Source organism: Hippocampus guttulatus, chromosome 9, assembly GCF_054856545.1.
Source record: "Hippocampus guttulatus isolate MCC_2025c chromosome 9, RoL_Hgut_1.0, whole genome shotgun sequence".
NCBI classification, from domain to species: Eukaryota; Metazoa; Chordata; class Actinopteri; order Syngnathiformes; family Syngnathidae; genus Hippocampus; species Hippocampus guttulatus.
The window spans coordinates 12047457-12074580 of NC_141269.1; the positions used below are offsets into that span (position 1 = coordinate 12047457).

Here is a 27124-nt window from a genome sequence, read left to right on the forward strand (position 1 = left end):
TAGAGCTGGTCCACTGTTCCACGGCCGGGACGAAAACCACACTGCTCCTCCTCAATCTGAGGCTCGACTTCCTGACGGACCCTCCTCTCCAGCACCCCTGAATAGACCTTACCAGGGAGGCTGAGGAGTGTGATCCCTCTGTAGTTGGAACACACCCTCCGGTCCCCCTTTTTAAAAAGAGGGACTACCACCCCGGTCTGCCAATCCAGAGGCACTCTCCCTGTTGACCATGCGATGTTGCAGAGGCGTGTCAACCAGGACAGCCCCACAACATCCAGAGCCTTGAGGAACTCCGGGCGGATCTCATCCACCCCCGGGGCCTTGCCACCGAGGAGCTTTTTAACCACATCGGTGACTTCAACCACAGAGATAGGAGAGCCCACCTCAGAGTCCCCAGGCTCTGCTTCCTCCAAGGAAGGCGTGTTGGTGGAGTTGAGGAGGTCTTCGAAGTACTCTGCCCACCGATTCACAACGTCCCGAGTCGAAGTCAGCAGCGCCCCATCCCCACTGTACACAGTGTTAGTGGTGCACTGCTTCCCCCTCCTGAGACGTCGGATGGTGGACCAGAATTTCCTCGAAGCCGTCCGGAGGTCGGCGTACATGGCCTCACCGAACTCTTCCCACGCTCGGGTTTTTGCCTCGGCGACCACCGAAGCTGCCTTCTGCTTGGCCAGTCGATACCCGTCAGCTGCCTCTGGGGTCCCACAGGCCATAAAGGCTCGATAGGACTCCTTCTTCAGCTTGACGGCATCCCTTACTGCTGGTGTCCACCAGCGAGTACGGGGGTTGCCGCCACGACAGGCACCAACCACCTTACGGCCACAACTCAGATTGGCCGCCTCAACAATAGAGGCACGGAACATGGTCCACTCGGGCTCAATGTCCCCCGCCTCCCCCGGAACATGGGAAAAGCTCTGTCGGAGGTGGGAGTTGAAACTCCTTCTGACAGGGGATTCCGCCAGACGCTCCCAACAAACCCTCACAATACGTTTGGGTCTGCCAGGACGGACCGGCATCTTCCCCCACCATCGGAGCCTACTCACCACCAGGTGGTGATCAGTTGACAGCTCCGCCCCTCTCTTCACCCGAGTGTCCAGAACATGCGGCCGCAAATCCGATGATACAACTACAAAGTCGATCATCGAACTGCGGCCTAGGGTGTCCTGGTGCCAAGTGCACATATGGACACCCTTATGCTTGAACAAGGTGTTCGTTATGGACAATCCGTGGCGAGCACAGAAGTCCAATAACAAAACACCACTCGAGTTCTGATCCGGGGGGCCGTTCCTCCCAATCACGCCCCTCCAGGTCTCACTGTCATTGCCCACGTGAGCATTGAAGTCCCCCAGCAGAACAAGGGAGTCCCCAGCAGGAGTACTCTCCAGCACACCCTCCAAGGACTCCAAAAAGGGTGGGTATGCTGAGCTGCTGTTTGGTGCATATGCACAAACAACAGTCAGGACCCGTCCGCCCACCCGAAGGCGGAGGGAGGCAACCCTCTCGTCTACCGGTGTGAACCCCAATGTACAGGCACTGAGCCGGGGGGCAATGAGTATGCCCACACCTGCTCTGCGCCTCTCACCTTGAGCAACTCCAGAGTCAAGTCAAGTCAAGTCAAGTCAACAGTATTTATAGAGCACTTTCAAACAGCCATCGCTGTATACAAAGTGGTGTACATGGAGCAATTTAACATGCACAATAAACAGTAAGACAAATCGGTAATAAAGGCGGTAGAAAGCACCAAACAGTAAAACCAAGAACAAATCTAAGTCATGCTGAGTCGAATGCCAAAGAATACAAGTGAGTTTTGAGGAGGGTTTTGAAGATGGGCAGCGAGGAGGCTTGCCGAATGTTTAGTGGGAGGTCATTCCAGAGAGAGGGACCAGCAACAGAAAAGGCTCGATCCCCTCTGAGCCTCAGTTTAGTTCTTGGTACTTCTAATAAAGTCTGGTCCACAGACCTGAGGCGCCGGGCAGGTGTGTAGGGGCGGATGAGCTCAGAGAGGTAAGGTGGCGCGAGATTATTCAGAGATTTGAAAACAAATAAGAGGATCTTGAAAATAACTCTAAAATGAATGGGGAGCCAGTGAAGGGATGCCAGAGTAGGAGTTATGTGCTCCCTCTTACGAGTACCAGTCAAGAGGCGAGCGGCGGCATTCTGGACCAGCTGAAGGCGCTTAATGGAGGACTGGCTGACTCCAAAGTAAAGGGCATTGCAGTAATCGAGCCGGGATGTGACAAAGGCATGAATTACCATCTCAAAGTGTTCATGTGAGAGGAGAGGTTTTATTTTGGCCAGCTGTCTAAGGTGAAAGAAGCTGGATTTAACAACGGCACCAATTTGCCGATCGAGTTTGAAATCACTGTCCAGTTTAAGGCCCAAGTTTGAGACTGTTGACTTAAGATAAGGAGACAGGGGGCCCAAGTCTACAGGATGGAATGCACAAGGGCCACTGGGACCAAACAATATCACCTCTGTCTTCTTTTCATTGAATCTCAAGAAATTTTGTGCCATCCAGGTTTTGATTTCTTCCAGACAGGATAGGAGTGGCCTTAATGAGAAGGCGTCTTTCTTGCTCAGTGGGACATAGATCTGGCAGTCATCTGCATAGCAGTGGAAGGGAATACCATGTTTCCTTAAGATGGAACCCAATGGCAGCAGATACAGCGAGAACAGCAGAGGCCCCAGAATTGAGCCCTGTGGAACACCACATGACAGGGGAGCAGTGCGTGACTCAGAGCAGCCAAGGCTGACACAGAAGGTTCTGTCAGCTAAATAGGACCTAAACCACTCAAGAGCACTGCCGCCAATGCCCACCAAGTGCTGCAAACGAGACAGCAGAATACTGTGATCCACTGTATCAAATGCTGCAGTTAAGTCCAATAAAACTAGACACACGTGGTCTCCAGAGTCATTTGCCAGGAGGATGTCATTAGAAACGCGTAACAGGGCTGACTCCGTGCTATGCATCGTCTTGAAACCTGACTGGAAGACCTCCAAGATGTTATGTTCATCCAAGAAAATTTTCAACTGCATGTGCACGACTTTTTCCAGAATTTTGGAAATGAAAGGCAGCTTGGAAGAGAGTCCAACCCCTCTCGAGAGAACTGGTACCAGAACCCAGGCTGTGTGTGGAGGCAAGTCCGACTATATCCAGTCGGAAATTCTCTGCCTCACGCACCAGCTCGGGCTCCTTCCCTGCCAGAGAGGTGACATTCCATGTCCCAAGAGCTAGCTTCTGCAGCCGAGGATCGGACCGCCAGGGTCCCCGCCTTTGGCTGCCGCCCAGCTCACATTGCACCCGACCCCTTTGGCCCCTCTCATGGGTGGTGAGCCCATGGGAAGGGGGACCCACGTTGCCTCTTCGGGCTGTGCCCGGCCGGGCCCCATGGGTGTAGGCCCGGCCACCAGGCGCTTGCCAACGAGCCCCACCTCCAGGCCTGGCTCCAGAGGGGGGCCCCGGTGACCCGCGTCCGGGCAAGGGAAACCTTGGTCCATATATTTTTGTCATCATAAGGGGTCTTTGAGCCGTGCTTTGTCTGGCCCCTCACCTAGAACCTGTTTGCCATGGGTCACCCTGCCAGGGGCATAAAGCCCCAGACAACTTAGCTCCTAGGATCATTGGGACACACAAACCCCTCCACCACGGTAAGGTGACGACTCACGTACTACAGATCAGGTCCAATGTATTATTGTCTTATAATGTCTTATTTATTGAATTTACTAAGATTGCAGCAAAACATAAACTGTCTTGACAAAGAAAAAAAAAGGTTTCCTTATCAACACCAAGCATGCCATGTGACGTAAGGCAGCCGACCATGACACCTACTCCTTTCAATCACATAACGTTAGTATAGCGCCACAATTTCTTAAAATGTTGCACATTTTGGGTGAACCCTCAAAGAGACAGACACACAACAGGAAGAAGGTTGGAGAGGACAAATGACAGGTGGCTCAGAGATTACCTCATCCAGTGTGACATCGCTCACTGGCTTCTTCAATGTTTACAGTGCATCTGAACTAAACACTGTGAAGAAAGTCTGTCCTAAATCTGCGGTTGTGATGACACAACAGTGTCATAAAGCAGGCAGGGACCTCGTTTCCAGAGAATATTACAGAGAGAGACATGACCTTGTCTGACTGAACATATGCAAGCACACACATATGCATGCACACACAAACCAACATTTGGTATTACCTCAAAACTGAAAGAAAAAAAAAGTCATGAAAATACCTCTCACAATTTCCAAATTAACACACCTTCCCTTATTTACTGCGATCCACCCTTTGTTTAGCTTGAACGCTTAAAAGTCAGCTTCAGTCACTTTTTTTCACATCAGTGCATCTGACGCTTCCAGCCTCCTTCCTTCCTCTTGAGTGGGACAGGCAGGAAACTTTAAAGACACAGGGGTTGGCATGACATTCTGTGCTGCCATGATAAGAACAAACACAAGAAGTGGCTTCTTTGTCTCTGTCCTTGTTCATTTCAACCTTGGTAACTAAAGGGAAATTAAGATATGCAGTAGCTTTCGTTGGGTTTTTATTGCAAGTAGAGTTGAGTAACAGACAACTGCTCAGTTCACTTGTTCCGCTGCCTCCTTCCATTTATCTCATCTTGCATATCGTCGGCCACATAGCATAAATGCTGAAGTGTGTTTTCGGAATAAAAAAAAAAAGTCTTCCAAAAACATTGAAAATTAGCATTTTTTTCAAACCTACTGATTTCTGCTGGACAGCAGAAGAATTTTGACATTGCGCATAATGATGACCTGAAGAATAAAACGAAACAATGAATTGCTTCACCATAATATTGAAAGGTTTGACCTGTCCAGCCAGAACCCAGGCCAAAATCTAATTGAAAATATGTGGCGTAACCAGAGGAGGACTATGACTTCAAAAAAAGATCCTTGGGAGAGCTTTTTCAAGGAAAGATGGGGAAATATTTCCATTGAAAATAGTAAATCATTCCGATGTAAATCACTCCTACCACAAATGAAAAATGAATTTTGTAATTGAAGGAAAATATGCTTCAACGCTGTCAATTACCAGTCAGTTTCACTGCTCCAGCCATAATATAATGAATAATTTTTCATGCGATGTCCCAGTGTCGCCAGCTATGGGACAGATGTTGTACTGTGACATCCTCAAGAAGGCAAAGTTTTGGGAGGGAGATCGTTATTACTTTTGATGTACCAGGTTTGTTGAAAATGGTAGAAAATGAGAATTTTTATTTTTTTAACAAACATGTTGGCTTAAAATCAAATAAAGCAGAGCACACAGGCTGCCAAACTGCTCCCTGCTCAGTCTGACATACAACTTGAAGTGGTGTTCATGGAGTTGTAGTTCACGGACGAGTCTCTACTCCCTGAGATTCGGCTTTGCTTTTAGGATCTCATGGAGCCAAATCCATTTTTCGCTGCTGTTTGTCTCCTCCTAACTCCTCATTATTATAAGAAAAGCCAAGCCATGCCATTAAAATACTGACAAATGCATATGGCCGAGCTGCGGTCTACTTTATGTCCAAACCAGCAGACTGGAAAAATGCGTACTTTGGTCACAAATGCCAGATACTGGCACGCTACCACAATGCTGCTGTCCTGCCTGCATCATTCTATCCCTGCCCTGAGGTGGGTACTGCACAAACTAAGTACAGTGTGAACACACCTGATGGCTTCTCACAGGTCAGTCGTGGTAACACCAGACTCTGGGTTAGCTCATATTCAAGTTTTGCAATTATTTCATCATTGGGTTTTTCAGCATGTGAAATTTGACTTACACCAAGAAGGAAACTGTTTTCAAAGCAGCAATTTATGACAACAGGAAGTTGGTCACAAGAGCAGTGATCTTCTGGTTCACTGTAAACTTCCACATGGACATGCAGGCATTTTGTCAGTACTGTATTGGTGAGACTCGTCAGATGCACAATTCACTGAAAAGCCATCAGAGGAAACACATGCTTTCCATGTGCTATCAAAGCATGACTACCTCCAGGATGCTCCATTTTTTCCTGTTGTGGTTGTCTTGTTTCAGGTGGTGTCAACAGACACCGATGAGACAGGGGCACCCAGGCCTCAAAAACGCAAAAATGATGAACAATTAATGACAGGCGACCTCATGATGACAATTGACGGAGAGAAAATGGTGTTGTCATGTTGTTTGCAATCTGCATGCAAGTGCAGGAGAGCAATTATCCTACGTTTCTAATTTTAGACTTAAGTCGAGACCTGATAGACAATTCAGAATGCACACAATGGGGGCCGTCCGTCAATCAAGTGTGTGGCTGCACATCTCAACTCTGTATGTGCATGCGTATATCTGGGCACTATAAAAGCTAATGCATGGCAGTTAGTGCTATCCAGCATCACAGTGTGGTGGAACACATTATAGTGATTTGTCAAATGACTTCTGAGAAATAGAGACATATAAATAAGAAATAAATGAATGTGTTTATGCACTTGTCAGTATGAGTTTGTATCCACCCTGTTTTGGGGACATACCGGTGGTTATATTTCTACATCCCCGTCAAGACAACCATATATATATATATATATATATATATATATATATATATATATATATATATACATACCTGTCAACTTTTCGGAGCGCCAACCTGTATAAACTACCAAAAAAATCCTTATAAAGAGCAAAAAATCCGTATAACATACCAAAGCATTTTATATGTCAAAATAACGGCAGAAAAAAACCCATGAAATTTTCAATTATATTTATTGTAGATCTCCATAATACAATGTCTGGTTAATGTCTAATCATCATTCTACTTAGTGGCATTACTGTGTTCAGAGTTGTATTCCTGCGTTACTTTTTTCACCAACTCCAAATCATTTGGAGTTGGTGAAAAAAAAACCCGGAAATTTTCAGAATCCGTATGATTTGTGCGATACGGCCATATACGTAAGATTCACCACAAAATCCGTATGAACTATGGCTAAACCGTATGAGTTGACAGGTATGTATATATATATATATATATATATATATATATATACACACGCACGCACACACACACACACACACACACACACCTTTGTGACACTCTCAGCTCAGTGGCCACTTCCGTCTGAGAACATCTTGTTTGAAGCATCACAATGGCAAGGTACTGTGGAACCATTGTTAGGTGTCGTGGGTATTCCCTTTTCATCCCACATTCCAGAAATGTGCACCATAAATCAATTGAATACTCCAAAATTGTCCCTAGGTGTGAGTGTGAGTGTGAGTGTGAATGATTGTGTGCCTTGCGACTGGCTGGCTACCAGTTCAGGATGTCACTCGCCTACTCCCCGAAAACAGCGTTGATAGGCTCCATCATGCCAGTGACATTCCTGAGGATGAAGCGGTTCAGATAATGGATGTATTTTTTTTTCCAACTCTGCCCTATTGTTTTCTTTTCACACCTAAAATATCGGACAGCGAACCGCCCGGCGTCCAGTTCTGTCTCCCTCTGTTGGTCATTGTTTTTGTTTAGGTTTCTCTGAACAAGTTGGAACTGGGAAAGTAAATTCCTTGTGTGTTTTTAATAATTGGTCAAAAAAAATCTAATTTTGATTGATTGATTGATTGATTGATTGATTGATTGATTGATCAGAGATGGGCAATGGAGGGCCGGCCAGCCCACTTTGAGTTGCCCTTTGATTTTTGTTTTTTAATTGACGGGGGGAGGGGATTTCCCCCCCCCCTCATTTCAACATATCAAATTATTCTTCAAAATAGTCATACCTCGGTTTTCGGCGATAATCCATTCCAGAAGGCTGTTCGAAAACCGATTTGTTCGAAAACCGAAACACGCTCTTTATAAAAAAAATAAAAAATCTTTATTGAACACGTCTGCTTACAATGGAACGCTACACGAGGAAGCGTCACTTCCTCGTCTACCCGGGGAAGCGTCACTTCCTCATGTAAGGAAGGTGAGAGGAGTCAAGTAGCGCATTCAAGTGCGCTTAGTTTGGTTGAGAACTGATTTTTGATCGTAATCCGAGGCATGAAATACTCGAAATTTTTGGTTGAAAACGGATTTGGTCGTTCGAAAACCGAGGTTTGACTGTACACTGATGGAGATTCAATACAATAAGTATTCCCACCTACGGACTTCTGTCAAACAGAAATTCCCCCAATCAGAATAAAAACCAATGCATTCAAATTTCGCCTAGGATATTACATTAACGATCGATTCCTAACAACGGAAGCTCCGGTACCTGGTACCCGAAAGCTCTACGCCATAAGCCCGCAGTAGCTCAAACTCAAGCAAGTCCCGCTCGATACTACTGAATAACTGTAGTTGTAGTGGATCCAAAACGGCGACATGTAAGTGACTCTAATGAGTTTAACTGGAATCGCGAACAATTTTTTTAAATTTACATTTACATCCTGCAGATTGTGGCATAGAAATGAAGAGGAAGGATAATGACCGTGGAAGAGAGAATTGCTTGTGGCTCGGCGGACAGTCGAGTAAACGAACGTTTCCTGGAAGGCTTTACCTGTTATCGTGCTCAAAAAATCCTTCCGCTAACTGGACTGCTAATTAGAGAGAAGGTGAGTTCCATAGTGCTAACTATGGGCATCAAAGACTTGGAAGCGTCCCGTGGCTGGCTTCAAAAGTTCGTTGCAAGACATCAGCTGAGCAATGCTGTCTTGTGCAGTGATCGAGGGGAGGTAAAGTTAGCGATAGTGAGTGAGTGGAAAGAACAGCCACCAGGTCTGTCCTAATTTTGTGACATGTCTTGTTGTACTGTATGTTGCAGTTTTTGTGTTATAAACAGTTTTTGGACCATATATTTTTGCATTTTATTCCTTGTGTCGTTACACACGTATTTTGTGAACATACTTGCATGTTCATAAAGTACATGTACCATAGTCGTTTCCCCATATCAGGAAATTCAGTTATAAAACAAGATTGGACGATGCAAGTATGATCCCTTACTAGAGAATAAAAAATGTGTAGAGGATGCGAGGCAATTCCGCAAAAACACATATATACTGTACAATAATATAATAGATAGCGTGGTGCTGCTTTGACATGTGGCTGTCTCGTATGAACTTAGGCGCGCAGACGCAACGCGCGCGCAACGCGTGCACACACGCACATACACTCGCGCACGCACAGTGCCCAAGTTAGCTAACAGAGTTTGCTAAACGACACCTACCTTTCATATGAGCATGAAAACGCCACTAACGCGTAGAACTCACCTCCTCCACAGTGAGCGGCATGCATATCCTGTACTCCTTCAGCAACATCTTCCCTCTGCTGCGTGCCGCTGAGAACGTGCTTCACAACGCTCCCTCCTCACTGGGATGTACGTTCCACAAAAAGAAATCTAAAACTCCTTCGCTTCGTGTCAGCGCAGGCGGGGGGACGGTTTCCAACAATGGCTCGATACACGGAGTTCGTTCATCTGAACCAGCGAGGAGTGTGTCCGCTAGCGGAATGTAACAATCCCAAACCAGCTCAGTTTGAAGGATTTGTCCCCTCCTTTACAGCTCAAGAGTCAGGAGTTTGTAACAAGCTCGCAGTAAAGCCTTGCCGGAAATATTAAAGATTTGAGCTTCAAAATAAGAGCGTTACGAGGTTTCGCCCGCAAAAAATCAATGATTATCTCTCGTAGGTTGTTCTCGATGTTCATCATACAAAACTTCAGATATCAAAGTCTGTCAATTGTTCCAGGATGGGGAGGTGTTTCCACTCTATTGCAGGGGTGGGTAACTCAAATGCTGGAGGGGGCCTCAATTTTTCATCAGTGATTCTGGGGGAGCACATTGGACCACTCACTTCTTAACCATACCATATCTATGACAAAAAGGCTATTTTATGGACAAAATGCGCGCATGCGTGCAACATACGTGTTATTAATATATTTTAGTATTTGATAATACATTGTCTAATACACGTTTAAGAGATATTTGATCCTAACACAACAACAAAGGGTTTGAAACAAACAAGAAAATAACCACATGCTGGAGTTATTTTCCAATGCAAAGGTCTTTCTTGCATAAAAATTACATTTCAAGGATGGCATAAAACACCCGGACAAAATAAAACAACATAAAGTGCAGGAACTCATTTTGTGCATCCCCACCCCCACTCCCACAAAAATCAACTCACTCAAAATATTCATATTATTGAAGGATTTTGGCTAGGTTCGCACTGCAGGCAAATGCAACCCAGATTTAATTTCAATTTAATCCACTTAAAACATGAATCACACAGATGGTTCATTTATTACGTATCAACACAGTTAATGTAACCATACATAGTAAGTGCCCCAATTTTATATGGGCCTTAATAATGCACACCATGTTTGGCTTTTTAACCCTTCAGTGTTTATGTTTGGAATTCATATATTGCTCAAGCCTTCAGGGCTGTCACTGATACAAGCGGGGAAATTGCTGAAACGTTAAGGTCCTTTATGGCCTGTGGTGCTGTTCTACCCAGTAAACGCTACAAAAAAGAGACCTCTCCTGGTGCATAGTAGACATTGCATGCCTGAGTTATTCATGTAGCAAAATCTTGTCCACAGCTGTGTACCCTTAGCAGGGTCCTCGAGGGTACATAGGAACTCTTCCAACAAGTCTGTGCTTTGTGGACTTGGAGAAGACGTTCGACCGTGTCCCTCGGGGTGTTCTGTGGAGGGGTGCTTCGGGAGTATGGGGTACCAAAACCCCCTGATATGGGCTGTTTGGTCCCTATACCACTGATGTCAGAGTTTGATTCGCATTGGCGGCAGCAAGCTGGAATCATTACCAGTGAGGGTTGGACTCCATCAAGGCTGCACTTTGTCACCAATTCTATTCATAACCTTTATGGACAGAATTTCTAGGTGCAGCTGTGGAATTGAGAGGGTCCGGTTTGGTGGCCTCAGTATTGCATCTCTGCTTTTTGCAGACTATGTGGTGCTGTTGGCTTCTTCAAGCGGTTGGGATGAAAATCAGCACCTCCAAATATGAAACAATGGTCCTCAGTCGGAAAAGGGTGCAGTGTCCTCTCTGGGTAGGGGATGAGATTTTGCCCCAAGTGGATGAGTTTAAGTATCTTGCGATACAGTATATTGTTTACGAGTGAGGGCAGGAGGGAGCGGGAGATCAACAGGCGGATTGGTGCAGCGTTTGCTGTCATGTATCAGTCTGTCATGGTGAAGAAGGAGCTGAGCCAAAAGGCGAAGCTCTCAATTAATTAATATCGATCTACGTTCCTACCCTCGTCATGACCGAAAGAACGAGATCTCGGACACAAGCGGAAAAAAATATTTTCCTCCACAGGGTGTCTGTGCTCTCTCTTAGAAATAAGGTGAGAAGCTCAGTCGTCCAGTAAGGGCTCAGAGTTGAGCCGCTTTTCCTCCACGTCGAGAGGAGCCAGATGAAGTGGCTCGGGCATCCTACTGGGATGCCTCCTGGACGCCTCCCTGGTGAGGTGTTGTCATGTCTCACCAGCAGGAGGCCTTGGGGATGACCCAGAACATGCTGGAGAGACTATATTTCCCAGCTGGCCTGGGAACGCCTGGGGATCCCCTTGGAAGAGCTGGAAGAAGTAGCTGGGGAGAGGAAAGTCTGGGCTTCCCTGCTAAAGCTGTTGGCCCTGTGACCCAAATCCAGATAAGCGGTAGAAAATGGATGGATGGATGGAAAATCTTGTCCATTCACAATGTTGTAGTTGAAGTGTATTTTTTAATAATCTCACTATTTAATAATCAAGATGGTAATGCTGTCATTTATCACTTCTAAAGCATAATTTGCCTGAAATAATCACGTTTATGTATACAGACTTTTAATTAAAATGAATAAAACACTATTTTTAATCTATTACTGCACACAAGGTACTCGTGGCATGACGAAAGGGACAAAACAACAGGGTTGGGAACCACTACACTATTTACTATCATCAAGTCAAGTACAACTTTATTGTCAAATGTGCTACAGCACAGATGGAATTTCTTCCCTCTCAAGACAACATAAAACAAGAGGAGCCGCTGCGGTTGTCCGCGCCGCCATCAAAAGAAACTGCTCCTGTTTTGGTCACTGTAATTGGTTTATTGTAAAACAAACAAACAACAACAAACACTTGTGTAACTATATGCAAATTTAACATGTTCAATTCATTTTTAATTTTGTAAGTAAATACGATGATGCATCTACCTTAATGTAAGGTAACGGTATCGGTATTTACACCGACGCACACCACGACTGAGTGGACTCTGCCACTCCGAAAACACTCACTCTCAGTGTAGTACATGGCCGTCATCGCGAATGTCTGAACACGGCCTAATTATTAGTCAGCCTATTTGTCGTGAAAATATTTTGCACTCATAAGTACACAGGAAAACGTTTTATTGGTAGGGCTGACTAACATCACAGCAGGCATGATAGCAAGGCACCATAGTGGGTCCTTTTACGGTCCTTCAGGCGTGCTGAACACCTTTAACACGCTCGTAACTGATTGGTCAATTTCCAGTTGCGTTCAATTGATAGGCGAAATACTTGTGTAGGAGCCTGACGAACAGGACACCCATTGTACGTTATCATTGACGAGACGTCGCAAACATGGCAGAGGAACGATCGGAAAGATCCGATGGAAAGATTGTAAAGATGGAGATCGACTACAGCTCAACTGTGGATCAACGTCTCCCTGAATGCGAGAAAATGGCTAAAGTAAGTGGTCGTGCAAGAGGCTACCGCCGGCTGAGTCATGGTGCCAAGAACTAGACTTCTAGCATTTGAGCTCATGTTACACGCCTGAAAAATACTACCCTAGAAACCGAGACAAATACGTTGAAACAAAAAGGTTATAGTTCTTAAAATGTCAAATTTGCTTACACCATTCAGTTTCTATCTCTGTGCCTTCAGTGAGTTTGTAAAATGAGACCTACTAGCATGCTAACAGACCTAGCCGTCCGTGCATTGCTCAACATCATCCCGGTTTCCAACAATCGTATTTACCTGCATAAAAGCTCTGTGCAAATGCTTCAAGTGTGGCAAATGTTATAAGTGTGGAAGCGTGTGCTGTAAAGTCTGTGTGTTTTCTTCACCAGGAAGGCAAGCTGCAAGAAGCAGTTGAAAGCTTGTTGTCATTAGAAAAGCAAACTAGAACGGTAAGTCTGATGGTTAACTGCATTTTTACTGTTCACATTCTCTGTATAACACTTGTTATATAAATGGAGAGGTTTGGGATACATTTAGTTACAGATATTTCTTTTCATACTTGATTGGGTGTTTTGGTGCTGATCGCTGATGAAATGTCAATTGTTGCCCCAACCCCCCACCCCTAAAAAAAATTCTATATAAAGGCGTCTGACATGGTGTCCACGTCGAGAATCCTTGTGGCTGTGGTCCAGATGTGTTATGCAGCAAAAGACTGGGATGCCCTAAATGAAAACATTATGCTCCTTTCCAAAAGGAGGAGTCAGCTGAAGCAGGTCAGACATTATTTTTCCATCAGTCTGTTTCTACCAGTTAGTCATTCAATAATGTGTTTTTTTTCTAAAGTTTTCAGAATTATTCCCAGACATTGTTTAGTGCTCACAATGTGCTGTTTCTCTTATTAGGCTGTTGCAAAAATGGTTCAAGAATGTTACAAGTATGTCGATTCTGTGACGGATTTGACCATCAAGTTGCGGCTAATTGACACGCTTCGCACAGTGACTGCTGGAAAGGTTTGCTATGTGTCAAATACTCATTTGCATCGTAGCCATCAGATGTGAGAGACTTGAAAGGCTGGGTTAATATAATGATATATCCTGTATAGTATTTTCCCTGAACATGACTTGAAATTATTGGCAATTGTATTTTATTTGTTTCTTCATTTGTAAAATACATATTTTATATAGACCACACAAGAGTTGCACCAAGTCTAGTCTTGTATCATGAATTTTAGGGAGCAAAGATAACAAGATACCCTAATTAAAAAAAAAAAGTTCGATACAGCTCTTTTAGGGTTGGGGGAATTGACCGCAAGCGCTCCAACTCTGTGGCACCAGACTGGTGCACAGCACGTCCGCCGCGGAAGCCCGTCTGTAACATGATTTGTTTAAAATCTTTCCATATAAATAAATGTTAAAAATGTACATAATTTCCGGTTTACAAAGCTCACCTAATTCAAAGCCTTACCAGTTTAAAAGGCGATTAAAAAAAAACTGCTGTATATTGGCTGCCTCGCTTTATTCGCTGTGGCTCTCCAGGTAATAACACAGGATATTTTCAAAGAAAGGTGTCTCAGATGGATTTTTAAAAACTTTTAATTCCTTAAACATAGTAAACATGTTTTGTTCCACCCCAAGCAATGCAGAACACGGTTAGTTACATGGTAGCGTCCCAGTAAAGGAATTGATTCTGCATCTGGTCTGCGCATGCTCTGTCTTGACATAAATGCATATTGACGTCATCGATGACGCACTTAAAAACGTTAGCATCCTACCAGAGCTAGTCTGCAACGGGAAAACTTGTTTTAAACTACTTTTAACTTTTTTTTTTTTAAATCAAGCTGTTGCTTTAGTAAAAATATTGAAATAATCACAGCTACTGTGTTAACCAGACAAATGAACTATTGTGATAAATTACGTGATGTTTACATCGGTCTCCAGATGTTACATGGGTGTGAAATGGCTGTTCTGATAAATGTAGCGGTGCATTTAAACGGTTGGTTGTAATAGATCATATCACACGAAAACAAAATTTTTAATTTCATTTGGTCATTTGATTCTAATTTGAATGGAAGGCTCTGTGTAAACCATTATTGAAATGAAGAGTCAATATGAGCATGAACTCGGACGGTTTCACTGGTCTACTCTGACATTTTTGAAAATTTCACGTTTTTGTATAATATTGGTGAAGAGTGGGCTTCTGATAAGTTTTGAAATGTCCCCCTCCCAGATCTATGTCGAGATTGAGCGTGCCAGGCTCACAAAGACCTTGGCTAATATCAAGGAACAAAGTGGAGACGTGAAAGAGGCGGCATCCATTCTTCAGGAGCTGCAGGTAAGAGACGAAAAATGGGATTGTGCTACTATGGTAATAGTTGCCAAATTTATTTTGGTCCTCCTGCAAACAAAATAATTAACCACTTTTGAGCCTCATCAGTGTTTTTGTTTTTGTTTTTTAAACCCCAGGTTGAAACGTATGGCTCGATGGAGAAAAAAGAAAAGGTGGAGTTCATCTTGGAACAGATGAGGCTTTGTGTTGCTGTCAAGGATTACATTCGCACACAGATCATAAGCAAGAAGATCAACACCAAATTCTTCCAAGAGGAGGGCAGTGAGGTAAGACACTGACACAATAAGAGATTTAACAAAGTAGTATATTTTGTCCAGTAGAAAGAATGATGTACGGTGTGTGTTTTTTGTTTGTTTGCGTGTTTTAAGAAGAGTTTGATTCAATGGAATTGACTAGCGACTAACGATTGCTCAGTCATCTGGGATCAGCTCTATCTGAATTCCAACCCCAATGAGAAAATGTGCCTGACAAAATGTATGGATGAAGGTTTAACGGAAAACTATCTTTTGTTTGAACAATTTAGGAACTGAAGCTGAAGTACTACAACCTAATGATTCAGGTGGACCAGCATGAAGGGTCCTATTTGTCTATCTGCAAACACTATCGGGCCATTTATGATACCCCGTGCATCTTGGAAGACAGCAGCAAGTGGCAGCAGGTACATCTGCGTCACATGAAATGTATTTGCTCCTGATGACTGATCCATCCTCATGAACAAACGTCTGCACAAAATGTGAATGTGTGTTTTAGGCCCTGAAGAGTGTCGTGCTGTACGTGATTCTCGCCCCATATGACAATGAACAGTCTGACCTCGTACACAGAATCAGTGCAGATAAGAAATTGGAAGAGATTCCCAAATACAAGTAAGTTCCCTGATTTATACACTGCATCTCCAAAGTATTCAGAGCACTTCACATTTTCCACATTTTATGTGACAGATGTATTCTGAAATGGAATCAATTCTTTTTTTTTTTTCGAAGCATTTTACATGTAATGCCCCTTAATAACAACGTGAAGAAGTTTTTTTTTTGTTTTTTTTTTTTGCAAATTTCTGAAGAATAAGAAATTAAAGTCGCTGTACCTAAGTATTCATCGCCTTTGCTGTGAGGCTCAAACCACGCTTTGCTGAATCCAGTTTACTCTGATCATCCTTGAAGTGTTTCTGCAAGTTCATTTCGCTATGGCAAATTAAGTTGTTTGGAAAATATTTAGACAGGGAGATACCTTTTTATGTAAGGTCCTACAACTGACAGTGTATGTCAAAGCACAAACCAAGCAGTAAGCCTAAAATAATTGTATGTAGACCTTCGAGGCAGGAATGCGTTGAGGCACAGGGTCTGGGAAAGGGTATTGAAATAAATCTGCTCCTTTGAAAGTTTCAACGAGTACAGTGGCCTCCATTTTCTGTAAATGGAAGTGGCAGCAGGTACAATGGGAACCACAAGGACCCTTGCTAGAGCTGTCCGCCCATCTAAATTTAGCACTTGATGGAGAAAACTTCTTATTGAGGTGACTAAGAAGCTGATGATCACTTTGTTACAACTCAATTATTCCTCTGGATAAAGAAGAGAACCAGAACAACCATCCCTGCAACAAACCACCAATCAGGCCTTCATGGGAGAGTGAATTAGAGGTGTCAAAATTAATCAGTTAATCAACCATCAAATTCATTGACAAGTATTTTATAATCAATGAATCATTAAGAGCCACTGTTTAACTTAAAATAGTCAAGATTTCAGCCACAAGAAGAAAATATTTGCTGATTTCTGTCGTCTTTCATAAAAGTAGATGGATTATTGTTTTTGCTTAGTCAAAATAAGACATTTGTGAACGTATGCTTTTCCTTTGGAAAGCAATGAATCAACATTTTTTCCCGAATTTCTGACATGTTTACAGACCAAAGCAGTACCTGAGTGAATCATAATCAATTTGCGGGGGGAAAAAAATCAATTGAATGTATTACAAAAAGAATCTTATATCAACAAACTAGCAGCCATTCACATTAACCAGTCCCCAAGAAGGCTCCCCTTACTTAATTGTTTATTTATTTCTTCATCTTTACACAATAACAAATATACAACAATCAGCGGTTAGTAAACAGTAAACTGAAAAAAATATTTTGCAATACATTTCAATGCAAAAGGGATTTTTATTCCATTAATCGATGAAATAAATGATAGAAGAATCAACTCTAAAATCATTCAGTTGTGACAGCCCTACTTTGAATATTTGCGTATGTCCTCAGTAGTACAATGTGATATCGGTGGTCCATTTACTTGTGATTAATCCCCAGGGAGCTTCTAAAGCAATTTACCACTATGGAGCTTATGCGCTGGGCTGCCCTTGTGGAGGATTATGGGAAGGAGCTACGAGAGGGCTCACCCGGGAGTCCCGCCACAGATGTCTTTTTGTATTCTGAGGAGGGGGAGAAACGGTGGAAAGATTTGAAGAACAGAGTGGTGGAGCATGTAAGTTTGAGATTTGGTGACAGACATTGGTTGAATCTCTGACATTGACATTCATTGTTTTAGCGATACACACAAAGCATTAGCCTTTAAATAAAGTGAAGCCTGGAGAAATGGATACCAAACCCAACCAGAACTGTTAATAAGATATAAACGTCTTAAAACGCACTTAAAATTATTACAACATCGATTTTGAAGTATTCGTTAGCGGTTGTTTTTTTTTTTTTACTCTTGGTCACAAGGTTCTCCAAATAAGAGACAAAGCAGAGTTTCAATTACATCTGTAGAAAATACGTACTTGTTGATTACAGTGTACAACAAATGGTTATTCATTTCCACAGAACATAAGAATAATGGCCAAATATTACACCAGAATCACAATGAAGAGGATGGCTGGGCTCCTTGACCTCTCCATCGACGTAAGGACTGATTAGCGGGGGAGGGCGTCTTTTGGGGCTGCAAACATGTCTGCCCAAGTTTGAAAATGCTGCGAGGAAAAACGTGATATTTTATATTCTTCAGGAATCTGAGGAGTTTCTCTCCAGCCTTGTTGTGAACAAGACCATCTATGCCAAAGTGGACCGCCTGGCCGGAATCATCAACTTCCAGAGGCCCAAAGATCCTAACGACCTCCTCAATGACTGGTCACAAAAACTCAACTCCCTCATGTCGCTGGTCAATAAGACAACACATCTCATCGCAAAGGAGGAAATGATCCACAACTTGCAGTGAAACATCATAGTTTTTGTTGTGGTTTTAATTTGTTGTGTTTTCCCTCCTTCTGCTCAATTGTATTTGAATATAACATTATGTTGGTCAACAAAAGATCTGCAGTACAAACACAGTGGTGTCTAGTTTTGTCCATCAAAAACGGATAGAGGACCCTTGTGTTCCTGTCACGCTTTCTTGCTAACCAGTAACTTCATCTTGAATTGTTAGAGCCTTGACCATTTATTTACTTGTTGACAAAAAAAATACAATCTAAGAAAAATAAACTCACATTTGTGTACCAAATGAGTGATCTAGTGTTTAATGACAAACATTACAATACTAACGAGCAAACTACTAACTACATAATAAATGGAACTTTCATGAATATTCCAGTTAGATCCAAAAATATGTTTGTCCATTGGGAATACTGTTTCCCAACCTTTGAACCAGGGCACATCTTTTACATTAGCAAAATGTTGCAAAGTACCTGAAATGATGATCTTGTCTCCCTTTACTTGCAAATTGAAATCCAACACAATTCTGTTGTCTGAATGTCAGCCAGTCTTTTATACCTACTAGCGTTAACGGGAAGAGCATTTAATTGTTCTGCTTGTCACATTATGTCACTGGCAGTGATGGATGAACAGAGAGAGAGTTAGAATTGTGTTGTATGCTATGCTTTTTCCAATTAAATGAAATTGGAGAAGTTCTTGTGTCACCTGGTGTTCACTCACAGACCTCTGCTGCAGCACAGTGGTTGGGAATGACTAATTTGGAGCAAATTATGAGAACCAGCGTATTGAATATGAAATATGTCCTGGTTGTACACCGTCTCATGCTCAATGGCAGCTGGTTACAGCTAACCTGTGACCTAATAGGACATGATGGATAAATGGAATATAAAGAAATGTATTTCCCCCCTCAATATTACTGTCAACCTACCTACCCAGGCTTATTTTTACTTTCCTATAGCCAAATATTTCAAATGCAAACTGTTGATATTTTCGAGTTTTTTTCCCCGGACCGGGAGGCAAATCCCACAGGAGCACTTGGACTTTTTGAACAAATGAATGTCACGGAACAAAACGCGTACGCACCCCCTTCAACCTTCAGATCGTTTCATCCCATGATCCTTTGCGCGAGTCTGACAAGTGGATCCAAGATGGCGTAGAAGTAAAGCTAGGTAAGTGTTGACTTCCCATTTTCAAACCTTTCATTTTCTGCTTTATTTTGAGGCTGGTGTCAATATATGCTAATGCGCAGCAATAGGAAAATCACGCATGTTTGTATTTTATGCGTTGGCAACAGGGTGATGTCATATGAATTATATGCGCCAGTATACCGTAGCGGAATCACAGGCCCGAACCCGTTTTGTTACGGCGAGCCCAGCTAGCCAACCTAGCTTGCTAACGTTAACCCAGCAGCCTTCTACGCTTTATTCGAGCTTTCAAGGTTTGTGCTGCGAAGATGCACGTTCTGAAAAGCGAGCAAACTGCAAGCGTTGCGTTCCCTTGTTAACGGCATTGGAGTTGTGCCTGTGGAAACGCGATGCAGTGGAGAGATTTTCGAGGCTTTGAAACGTCACCGTTTGTCATAGTCAAAACAAGTTTGCCTCACCAAAGAGAAAAGTGAGCCCTCACACGACAGCTTCTAAGGATAAACGTTCTACTGGTCTTCTCAATTAGATCAAATATATCGGCTGGTTCTGAAAAAACGTTGCACCATTATAGCAAATTAGATATTATTACTTTTATTATGATGATGATGATGATGATGATCATAATTTTATTATTCAACTCACTTGTCCATTACTTCAACCATTTTTAAAATCCCCTGTGCAAGCGGGTGTCTCACAAAAACATTGTAATCCTCCCATTGAATCCCACCAAAATATTTGTTGTGGCGTCTTGAAAGCATCATGATCTCAACTGAAATTTGTTTATATAACCCTTCATAACACACGCAGCTGTAATACACGAAGCACAAAAGCTACATATATAAAAGTGAAGTATTACAATCATAATTCGCCAAGCAAAATCCTCTCCAATGAAAATACAGATGTTCAACGCTGTTAGCAGAGGAGAGAAGTCTCCATTGACTGGGATGAGGGTGTCCTGATCCTAGATGTTGCGATCACAGCGCGCAGGATGCCACTCAATTTTGCTTCAAACTAAGATTGAAAATAAGCAACACCTACGACTGTAGTTTTCTAACAGCTGATAGTTCATCCGTTGGCAAGTGATAATAATACAGAAACAGCGCGCAGGATGCCACTCAATTTTGCTTCAAACTAAGATTGAAAGTAAGCAACACCTACGACTGTAGTTTTCTAACAGCTGATAGTTCATCCGTTGGCAAGTGATAATAATACAGAAAGATTGGTTCAATTCTGCTACCCCATTTTGTCGTCTCTCTCGCTTGATTTTACTTTTTTAATGCCTATTTTCATCTGTCTTCATCTATGATCTTCGAGGCATTCAACTCTACGTTTGGGTGGGTGAAGAGCCTTTCGGTCCTGCTCTTAGTAGTCCTACCAACGCAGATGATCCAGTCATGCTGACACTCTGAACACAAGCAAAAAATGGGACCTTTGCAAACATACTGCCCGTGAAGGCGCAAAACACAAAGCGCCAATACTCGACACATGATTGTCCCGGCCAGAAATGCCAAACACACTCCACAAAAGGTTTACATGACATCATATGATGCACAATTAACTTTAAAATGACAAAAAGGGTGAAAAAGTAGAAATGAAGTATTAGCGCCGCTTCTGTAAAAGGCTGCCAAATTCAAAGGTGGCTTCTTTGATCTCCAGTATAATTCTTTATCCCCATATAGTATCAAAAGATGTACTCTTTCACTGTGTATATATTCCTACCCTTTATCGTCTTGCAACTGCACAGCAAGTAATTTGCCCTTAATTTTGTGGTTCCGGTCGGTGATGTTTCTCATTTGCTGTGATAAAATTTTTTACGTCATCATTATCAACGGCAACTAATTCAAGTAAGCCAGAACGTCAATGTAGAAATTGATGTCGCATGCAGCTGCCACAAAATATGGTAAATCTGCAAAACTGAACATTTACTTCTGAATATTTCATGTGAACTAAATCAATGTAACACTCCCTTTGGGAGAGAAAGAGTCTTCAACCTCATTTGTTGTCAACACCATAACTATGGTTGTTTGTAGTTTCGGCACACCAAAACGTGGTAATAACATTTGCTTTACATTGTTTGGTTAGCGTATTGTTTGGTTAGCGACATGATAATAACCACACTAATAATGGTGATTCCATCCAAATGTTGACAAACTTTGAAGCAAATTTAGTGAAATTGCACAAAACGAATAAACGACCATTGCCCGTTTGTATTTGTTCTTGTTTTGTGACTTTTGAGATTAGAGGAGACTGCCAGTGCCTTGAGATGACGCCATAAGAGTGGCCCTCTTGACTAACTGTCAATAAAAGAGATCATGGACAAAATGTTGATCAAGCTTTCATGGTTAAAGCATACAGAGACATCATAAAAAGGTGACGGCAGAGAAGACTGTCTATGTTATGATATATATGGATGAAAACCCACAGTTATAATTGTCTCAACTCGGGCTGCCACAAACAACAATTTAGCTACTGACTAATCAGATCATATGCCAATCGTGGCATATTGCACCAGCAAGCAGCTGCTCTTATATAATCATCGTCTTACAGTAGGGTTGGCTATCAATTCAGATTTCCAAAATCGATTTGATTTGCTTTGCAAGGGGCCAATTTGATTCACGATTCACTTTGATTTTTGATTGAGTTAATAATTTCACAAATTATCAATTTTACTTTAATATGGAAGACAGAAGAAGAAGAGAAACAAAAATTATAATACAACTGATTCATAAAGCAAATTTTAAGATTTCTTTACCAGCAATCTCAAATGATCCCACATTAATGAAAATATTCAGATGTTTCATGCACTTCTGGTCAACTTAGTTCCTCTTCCATCATGCAAAGTGTCCTGACTTGTGTCCATAATTGTCCTGAATGCTCTTAGTGTGGCAGCTCGGTGACCAAGTGGTTAGCATGTCGGCCTCACAGTGCAGAGGTTCCAGCTCCTGCCTTACTGTGTGCGTGTTCTCCCCGTGCTTGCGTGGGTTTTCTCTGGGTACTCCAGTTTCCTCCCACATTCCAAAAACATGCATGGTAGAGTAATGGAACGCTCTAAATAGTCCCTCGGTGTGAGTGTGAGCATGGATGGTTGTTCGTCTCTGTGTGCCCTGCGATTGGCTGGCAACCGGTTCAGGGTGTCCCCTGCCTCCTGCCCGAAGACAGCTGGGATAGGCTCCAGCATGCCCCGTGACCCTTGTGAGGATAAGTGGATCAGAAAATGGAAGAATGTATGTTAACAGTGTAGAATAAGAAGGTCAACCGTCATCTATTACAGCCTCCTGCATTGTCATTTTAAAAGTATACTTTCCAGAAATAGTTGGGTGCGGAAAGCCGGACAGTGGCCGGTGATATGCACAGGTTCTTGTGTTCATTGCAAAGAACGTAATGTTTTGTAATATGAACTTTTTCATATTATTTGTACATTATTCATTTAAAAATGTTATCTTTATTTTTGCTCCGTCCTCTTTGGCTCATTTGTGTTAAATGCATCATGTTTTATTTGCCAATGTTCATGTACTGAAAAACAAATGTTAAAAAGTGACAGTCACATTTATTACCATGAATACCACAAAAGATACCAATTTTCAGTACGTTGTACTGGATTTGATTCTCAGGTACCGGGAATCGGAACTGACAGGTTTAATTGTGAATGGTATTCATCATTACATGCCTCGATACATCCGCACGTCTGCTGTTGTCGATGTGATTTTAATTTAAAAATTTTTCCCCCCTCTCAGAAGTTTTGTCCCTGAGTCATGGCGGACAGGAGAGCGGAGAAATCATGTGAAGAAGCCAGCAGATCGTTAGTAAGGCGGGAGTATGAGGCGGTAGTCAGTCACAGCACAGACACCTTGGCGGTCCTTGCTCCCCAAGTCCAATCCACAGGCATCCAGCTGTCAGCGAACCCGCCTTCCGGAAGCCTCCGCAGCCGCGCCCTGCTTTATCGCATCGCTGCGTTTCTTCAGTTGGTGAGTAAAGTACTGGTCCAATGCTTTATCACACACTGTAGAAATTGTGTCCCTGAATGAACACTTTGTAGCTTTTTTTTAAAGAAAAATATATTTTCATTTATCATTAATCCTTGGACAACAGAGTGGAATACTATTTGCCATGCATTTGAAAGTTTCTGGCTTTGAATCTGCTCAGGGCCACTTGTGTGGAGTTTGAATGTTCTCCTTGTTCGTTTTCTCTGGATACTCCAGCTTCCTCCTAAAACAAACAAACATGCACATCACTGTAATATATGTGCTGACTGACTGTCTCTGAAGATACGTTAGAGTTGTAAAGACAGCTGTGTGGGGAAAAAGACTTGCCATGGAAAATACCCATACTTCTAACTGGCAGGGAAACCAACTTGTACCATCTTTTTGATTCTATTTACGATTGTTTACTTGTTTCTCTCCCTGAACTGTTCGGGACAAATCCACTCACAATGGCCTCATGATACTTGATGAACAACAAACATGTTCTAATTGTGGAGCTGAAGAAAGGGAATTGTAGGGTAGGAGATATATTGCAGAACACTTTACAGAAAACGCTTCTCGAAACTACATGAGGCCCGGACGTCCGGTACGCCAAACACGCAGATATGGAATATACTTTGGTGGAGTTATGTCAAAACCAACATGTTTATTAGTGTTGCAACAACAAATCGATAAAAATTGATCATTAAGTGTTGACAACTAATTTCATTATATTTGTTTTGTCGTTGAATAATTACATCAGTCACCCGCTGTGCCGCACGGTTATAAGGTCAGTCAGCCGCTGTATTCTTGTGCTGTGGGACCCACAACCAGCTCTCATGGGTCTAACATGACACAGTCTTCTCCAAACCAGTGCTTTGAAGTTATTTTGTGTTATTCTAGTGTGGCCAAAATTGCCAATACATTGCTGGGCTGAGGCATCGGCTCTGAATTTACGCTCACTGGTCAGCTCAGGTCCTTGTCAAACTGCATGCCTTTTTTGTTGCACTGTCAAGACAACCAGATAAATATCATTTTGTCTTGGACTGGGCAAGACATCACACTACAAGTCCGTCACCGACCAGTGTGATTTGTTTATGTCCTTGGTTTATGACGGCGCCAAATTCAACTGGGATTGACCTCATCTCTACCCTAAACCTGCGGACAAGCGCTGTTGAAAATGGATGGATCGGATTAAAAAAGACAAATGAAGATAATATATTCAGATCACTGTTAAGCTCTTAAGCAACAAGAGAAGGTTAAATGAGAGTAATAAACATGTGTCCCTCAATGTTCTCTTCTCAGAGCAGTAAAATTATATGCTATACAATTATGGAAACAATTTAAGATTTATAATGATCGTGGTAGCTACTCCATTGTGACGTTGAGATAGTGATTCCCTGAACCTCTGTGAAGGTTTGACCCCGGGATGTCTAAAGTATATTTGTTGCCGCTGTTTTTCAATTTCTTCTTTGTTGGTGCTGTTGTTCAAATTTCTTGTTTTTTTTCCCAACAGAAAAAATATGATGAAGCAGATCAAGACTGCAAACATGGTAAGCAGAAATGTTTACCTTTAATATAAAACTTTAAGGATTCCCAGATCAATATTTGATTAATTTCACAATAGAAATGGCCCAGTGGTTAGAGGTCGTGTGCTCAATCCCGCTCCGGCCTTCCTGTGTGGAGTTTGCATGTTCTCCCTGTGCCTGCGTGGGCTTTCTCCGGGTAGTCCGGGTTCCTCCCACATTCCAAAAACATGCATGGCAGGCTGATTGAACACTCTAAATTGTTTCTAGGTGTGAGTGTGAGCGCAGTTGGTTATTTGTCTCTGTGCCAATTGGCTGGCAACTGGTTCAGGGTGTCCCCGGTCTACTGCCCAAAAACAGCCGGGATTGGCTCCAGCACCCCCCACTACCCCAGTGAAGATAAACCGGTTTGGAAAATGGATGGATGGATGGTTAAGAATCCTGTTTTACTTTAGTTTGAAGGCACTCTTTGACCAGATTATTGATAGGCAATATAACACTAAAGCATTCCCCACACACGAACCTTGCCCCCCAAAAGCTCAGGTTCTCCTGAACCCTTAATCTGATTTTCTAAACTCTGTGTGTTGTACTCAGGTTGAAGTGGCCATTCTATCATTTAAGTCTGGTTGACTTTGCATTTTGACACAATGGTCATTTTGGGCAAATCTTTACAAGTTGCGACGAAGTGCATAAAGAAAAGTTGCACGGGTCATAAATATGGCTGTGATTTTGCACATATACCTAACTTGTGTGCAGAGTATGAACATTGTACGCTTTTATTAGTGACTAGGCCCTATGTTCTTCCTCTTTTTTCTCAACTAGTCCTGGCAGAAGATAGGGCGGGGGGAGACGGTTTACTCCAGGCCATCTTGGGCTCCATGCAGTTGGATGGCAGCCTGCAGGACGTGGCCAGCATCCTTTCTAAAGCTTTGTTTGGAGAGCCAATGGTATGTTGAATGGACAGTAATTACTTGTATGTGCAGAGCCACCTTCGGTCAGGATAAAAATGTACTGCAAATTTGGGCTGGACAATTTATCGAAATTAACTCATTCAGTACCAGCCAATTCTGGACCAAGTCTGAAAAGACGTTTAAAAACGTCTTTGGGGGTGAATGAGTTAAAGCCATGATTTAGAATTTGGCTGCTCTCGATCTTTCAAATATTAAAATTGAAGAAAAAAGATTAATGTGCAGCATGGTGCAATGCATTTACAAGTTCTTGATGTTGTCAAAGTACCCTTAATGCACCATGCTGCTTGTGTAGCAAAATGTAGTCTATGTGATTCTGCTGTCCCTGACTGTGCTTTAAGATGGTTGACACCCTAGTTGGAGTTGACTGTAAAACTAAACGTCCAACAAAAAGAACTACATTAATCCCTCGTTTATCGCGGTTAATGGGGTCCAAAACCACCCGCGATAATCGAAAATCCGCGAAGTAGCGTTCATCCTGCTCGTTTCACAGTAATGCTTCGTGTCATGACGTGCTTTCATTCTACATGGAAAATAATTGAGGTGTCGGAATCTGTCGATTGCCTTTGGGCAGTAGTGAATGATGTCATATCATCTTCTGATTCATGTTGACATTTTTATTTCATCTCATACTGTCATGAACTCATGTAAATATTAAAGCATCTGATGATTGCTGTATTGAAAATCACTTTTTCCTCCACTCCAAACCAAAACGTCCTTAAATCCTTCATGATACAAATCATTTTTGTAATGAAATTGTCTTCATCTTTTTTTTCTCTGCAGAATGGCATTGTTGCAAAAGACATATCCAGATTAAAAATTCTGTTTTCAGAAATAGAGGTGAGTATCAAGTCGCCATACACCACATTGGCATAGTTACGTCCTTTTTTGTGCATGCCCTTTGCCATACTTTAATTACTAAATGCTTCAGGCTGGACTCATAATGGCATAGTTGTCACTATTTCGTCTCACTCAGTCTAGTTTGTAGCTCTTTTGGAAATAATATGTAATACTCTTGTAATTGCAGTGGTCAGACTGCTTGTTTGGTTATAAAGTATTAAGAGCCATGACACAAAAATTTTCTCCCGTGTCCACCTCCCCATCACCGCTTCTTTTTGTCTGTCAGGCTATAAAGAAGAGTGCAATGGCACCAGAATACACGGATGACCAGGAGGAGGGTAGGCAAAAAGTTGTACCCCACTTTGAGGTGTCCTAAAAGGTTTTCATTCAGCCTCGGTGACCATTTGATTTTATGTGCACTGACAGAGGTCCAAGATGGCTGGCAGTTTAGGCCCCCACCTCGAGGAGTCACCAGCAGTGAGGAGTACACTCTCTGTAAAAG

The 27124-nt window shown here is 42.5% G+C and overlaps 3 protein-coding genes across 3 annotated transcripts in view; 2 read left to right on the forward strand and 1 right to left on the reverse strand.

Moving 5' to 3' along the window:
• Positions 1-9493, reverse strand: part of LOC147200344 (cytoplasmic phosphatidylinositol transfer protein 1-like) — a 51946-nt gene extending 42453 nt beyond the window's left edge. The window contains exon 1 of the mRNA XM_086119662.1: positions 9205-9493. Within this exon, the coding sequence (XP_085975788.1) occupies positions 9205-9252 (48 nt within the window). The 5' untranslated portion in view covers positions 9253-9493. The remainder of the gene's footprint in view (positions 1-9204) is intronic.
• Positions 9494-12465: 2972 nt separating this feature from the next.
• psmd12 (proteasome 26S subunit, non-ATPase 12) lies at positions 12466-18876 on the forward strand. Its single transcript, XM_086120879.1, has 11 exons — positions 12466-12657; positions 13038-13097; positions 13293-13421; positions 13551-13658; positions 14875-14979; positions 15111-15260; positions 15518-15652; positions 15745-15857; positions 17288-17462; positions 17801-17878; positions 17982-18876. Exons 1-11 carry the CDS (start codon positions 12550-12552, stop codon positions 18189-18191), a joined length of 1371 nt encoding a protein of 456 aa, XP_085977005.1. The 5' UTR covers positions 12466-12549; the 3' UTR covers positions 18192-18876.
• Positions 18877-19320: 444 nt separating this feature from the next.
• helz (helicase with zinc finger) overlaps positions 19321-27124 on the forward strand; it is a 34866-nt gene continuing 27062 nt past the window's right edge. The window contains exons 1-7 of the mRNA XM_086120128.1: positions 19321-19353; positions 23064-23294; positions 24805-24841; positions 25637-25761; positions 26566-26622; positions 26909-26960; positions 27049-27124. Of these exons, the coding sequence (XP_085976254.1) occupies positions 23082-23294; positions 24805-24841; positions 25637-25761; positions 26566-26622; positions 26909-26960; positions 27049-27124 (560 nt within the window). The 5' untranslated portion in view covers positions 19321-19353; positions 23064-23081. The remainder of the gene's footprint in view (positions 19354-23063; positions 23295-24804; positions 24842-25636; positions 25762-26565; positions 26623-26908; positions 26961-27048) is intronic.

Coding starts and splice junctions, on each gene's coding strand:
- psmd12 (XM_086120879.1), top strand. CDS start 12,550: ATGGCAGAGGAACGATCGGAAAGATCCGATGGAAAGATTGTAAAGATG. Junction 15,858..17,287: donor GAAGAGATTCCCAAATACAA/GTAAGTTCCCTG, acceptor ATTAATCCCCAG/GGAGCTTCTAAAGCAATTTA. Junction 17,879..17,981: donor TCCTTGACCTCTCCATCGAC/GTAAGGACTGAT, acceptor TATATTCTTCAG/GAATCTGAGGAGTTTCTCTC.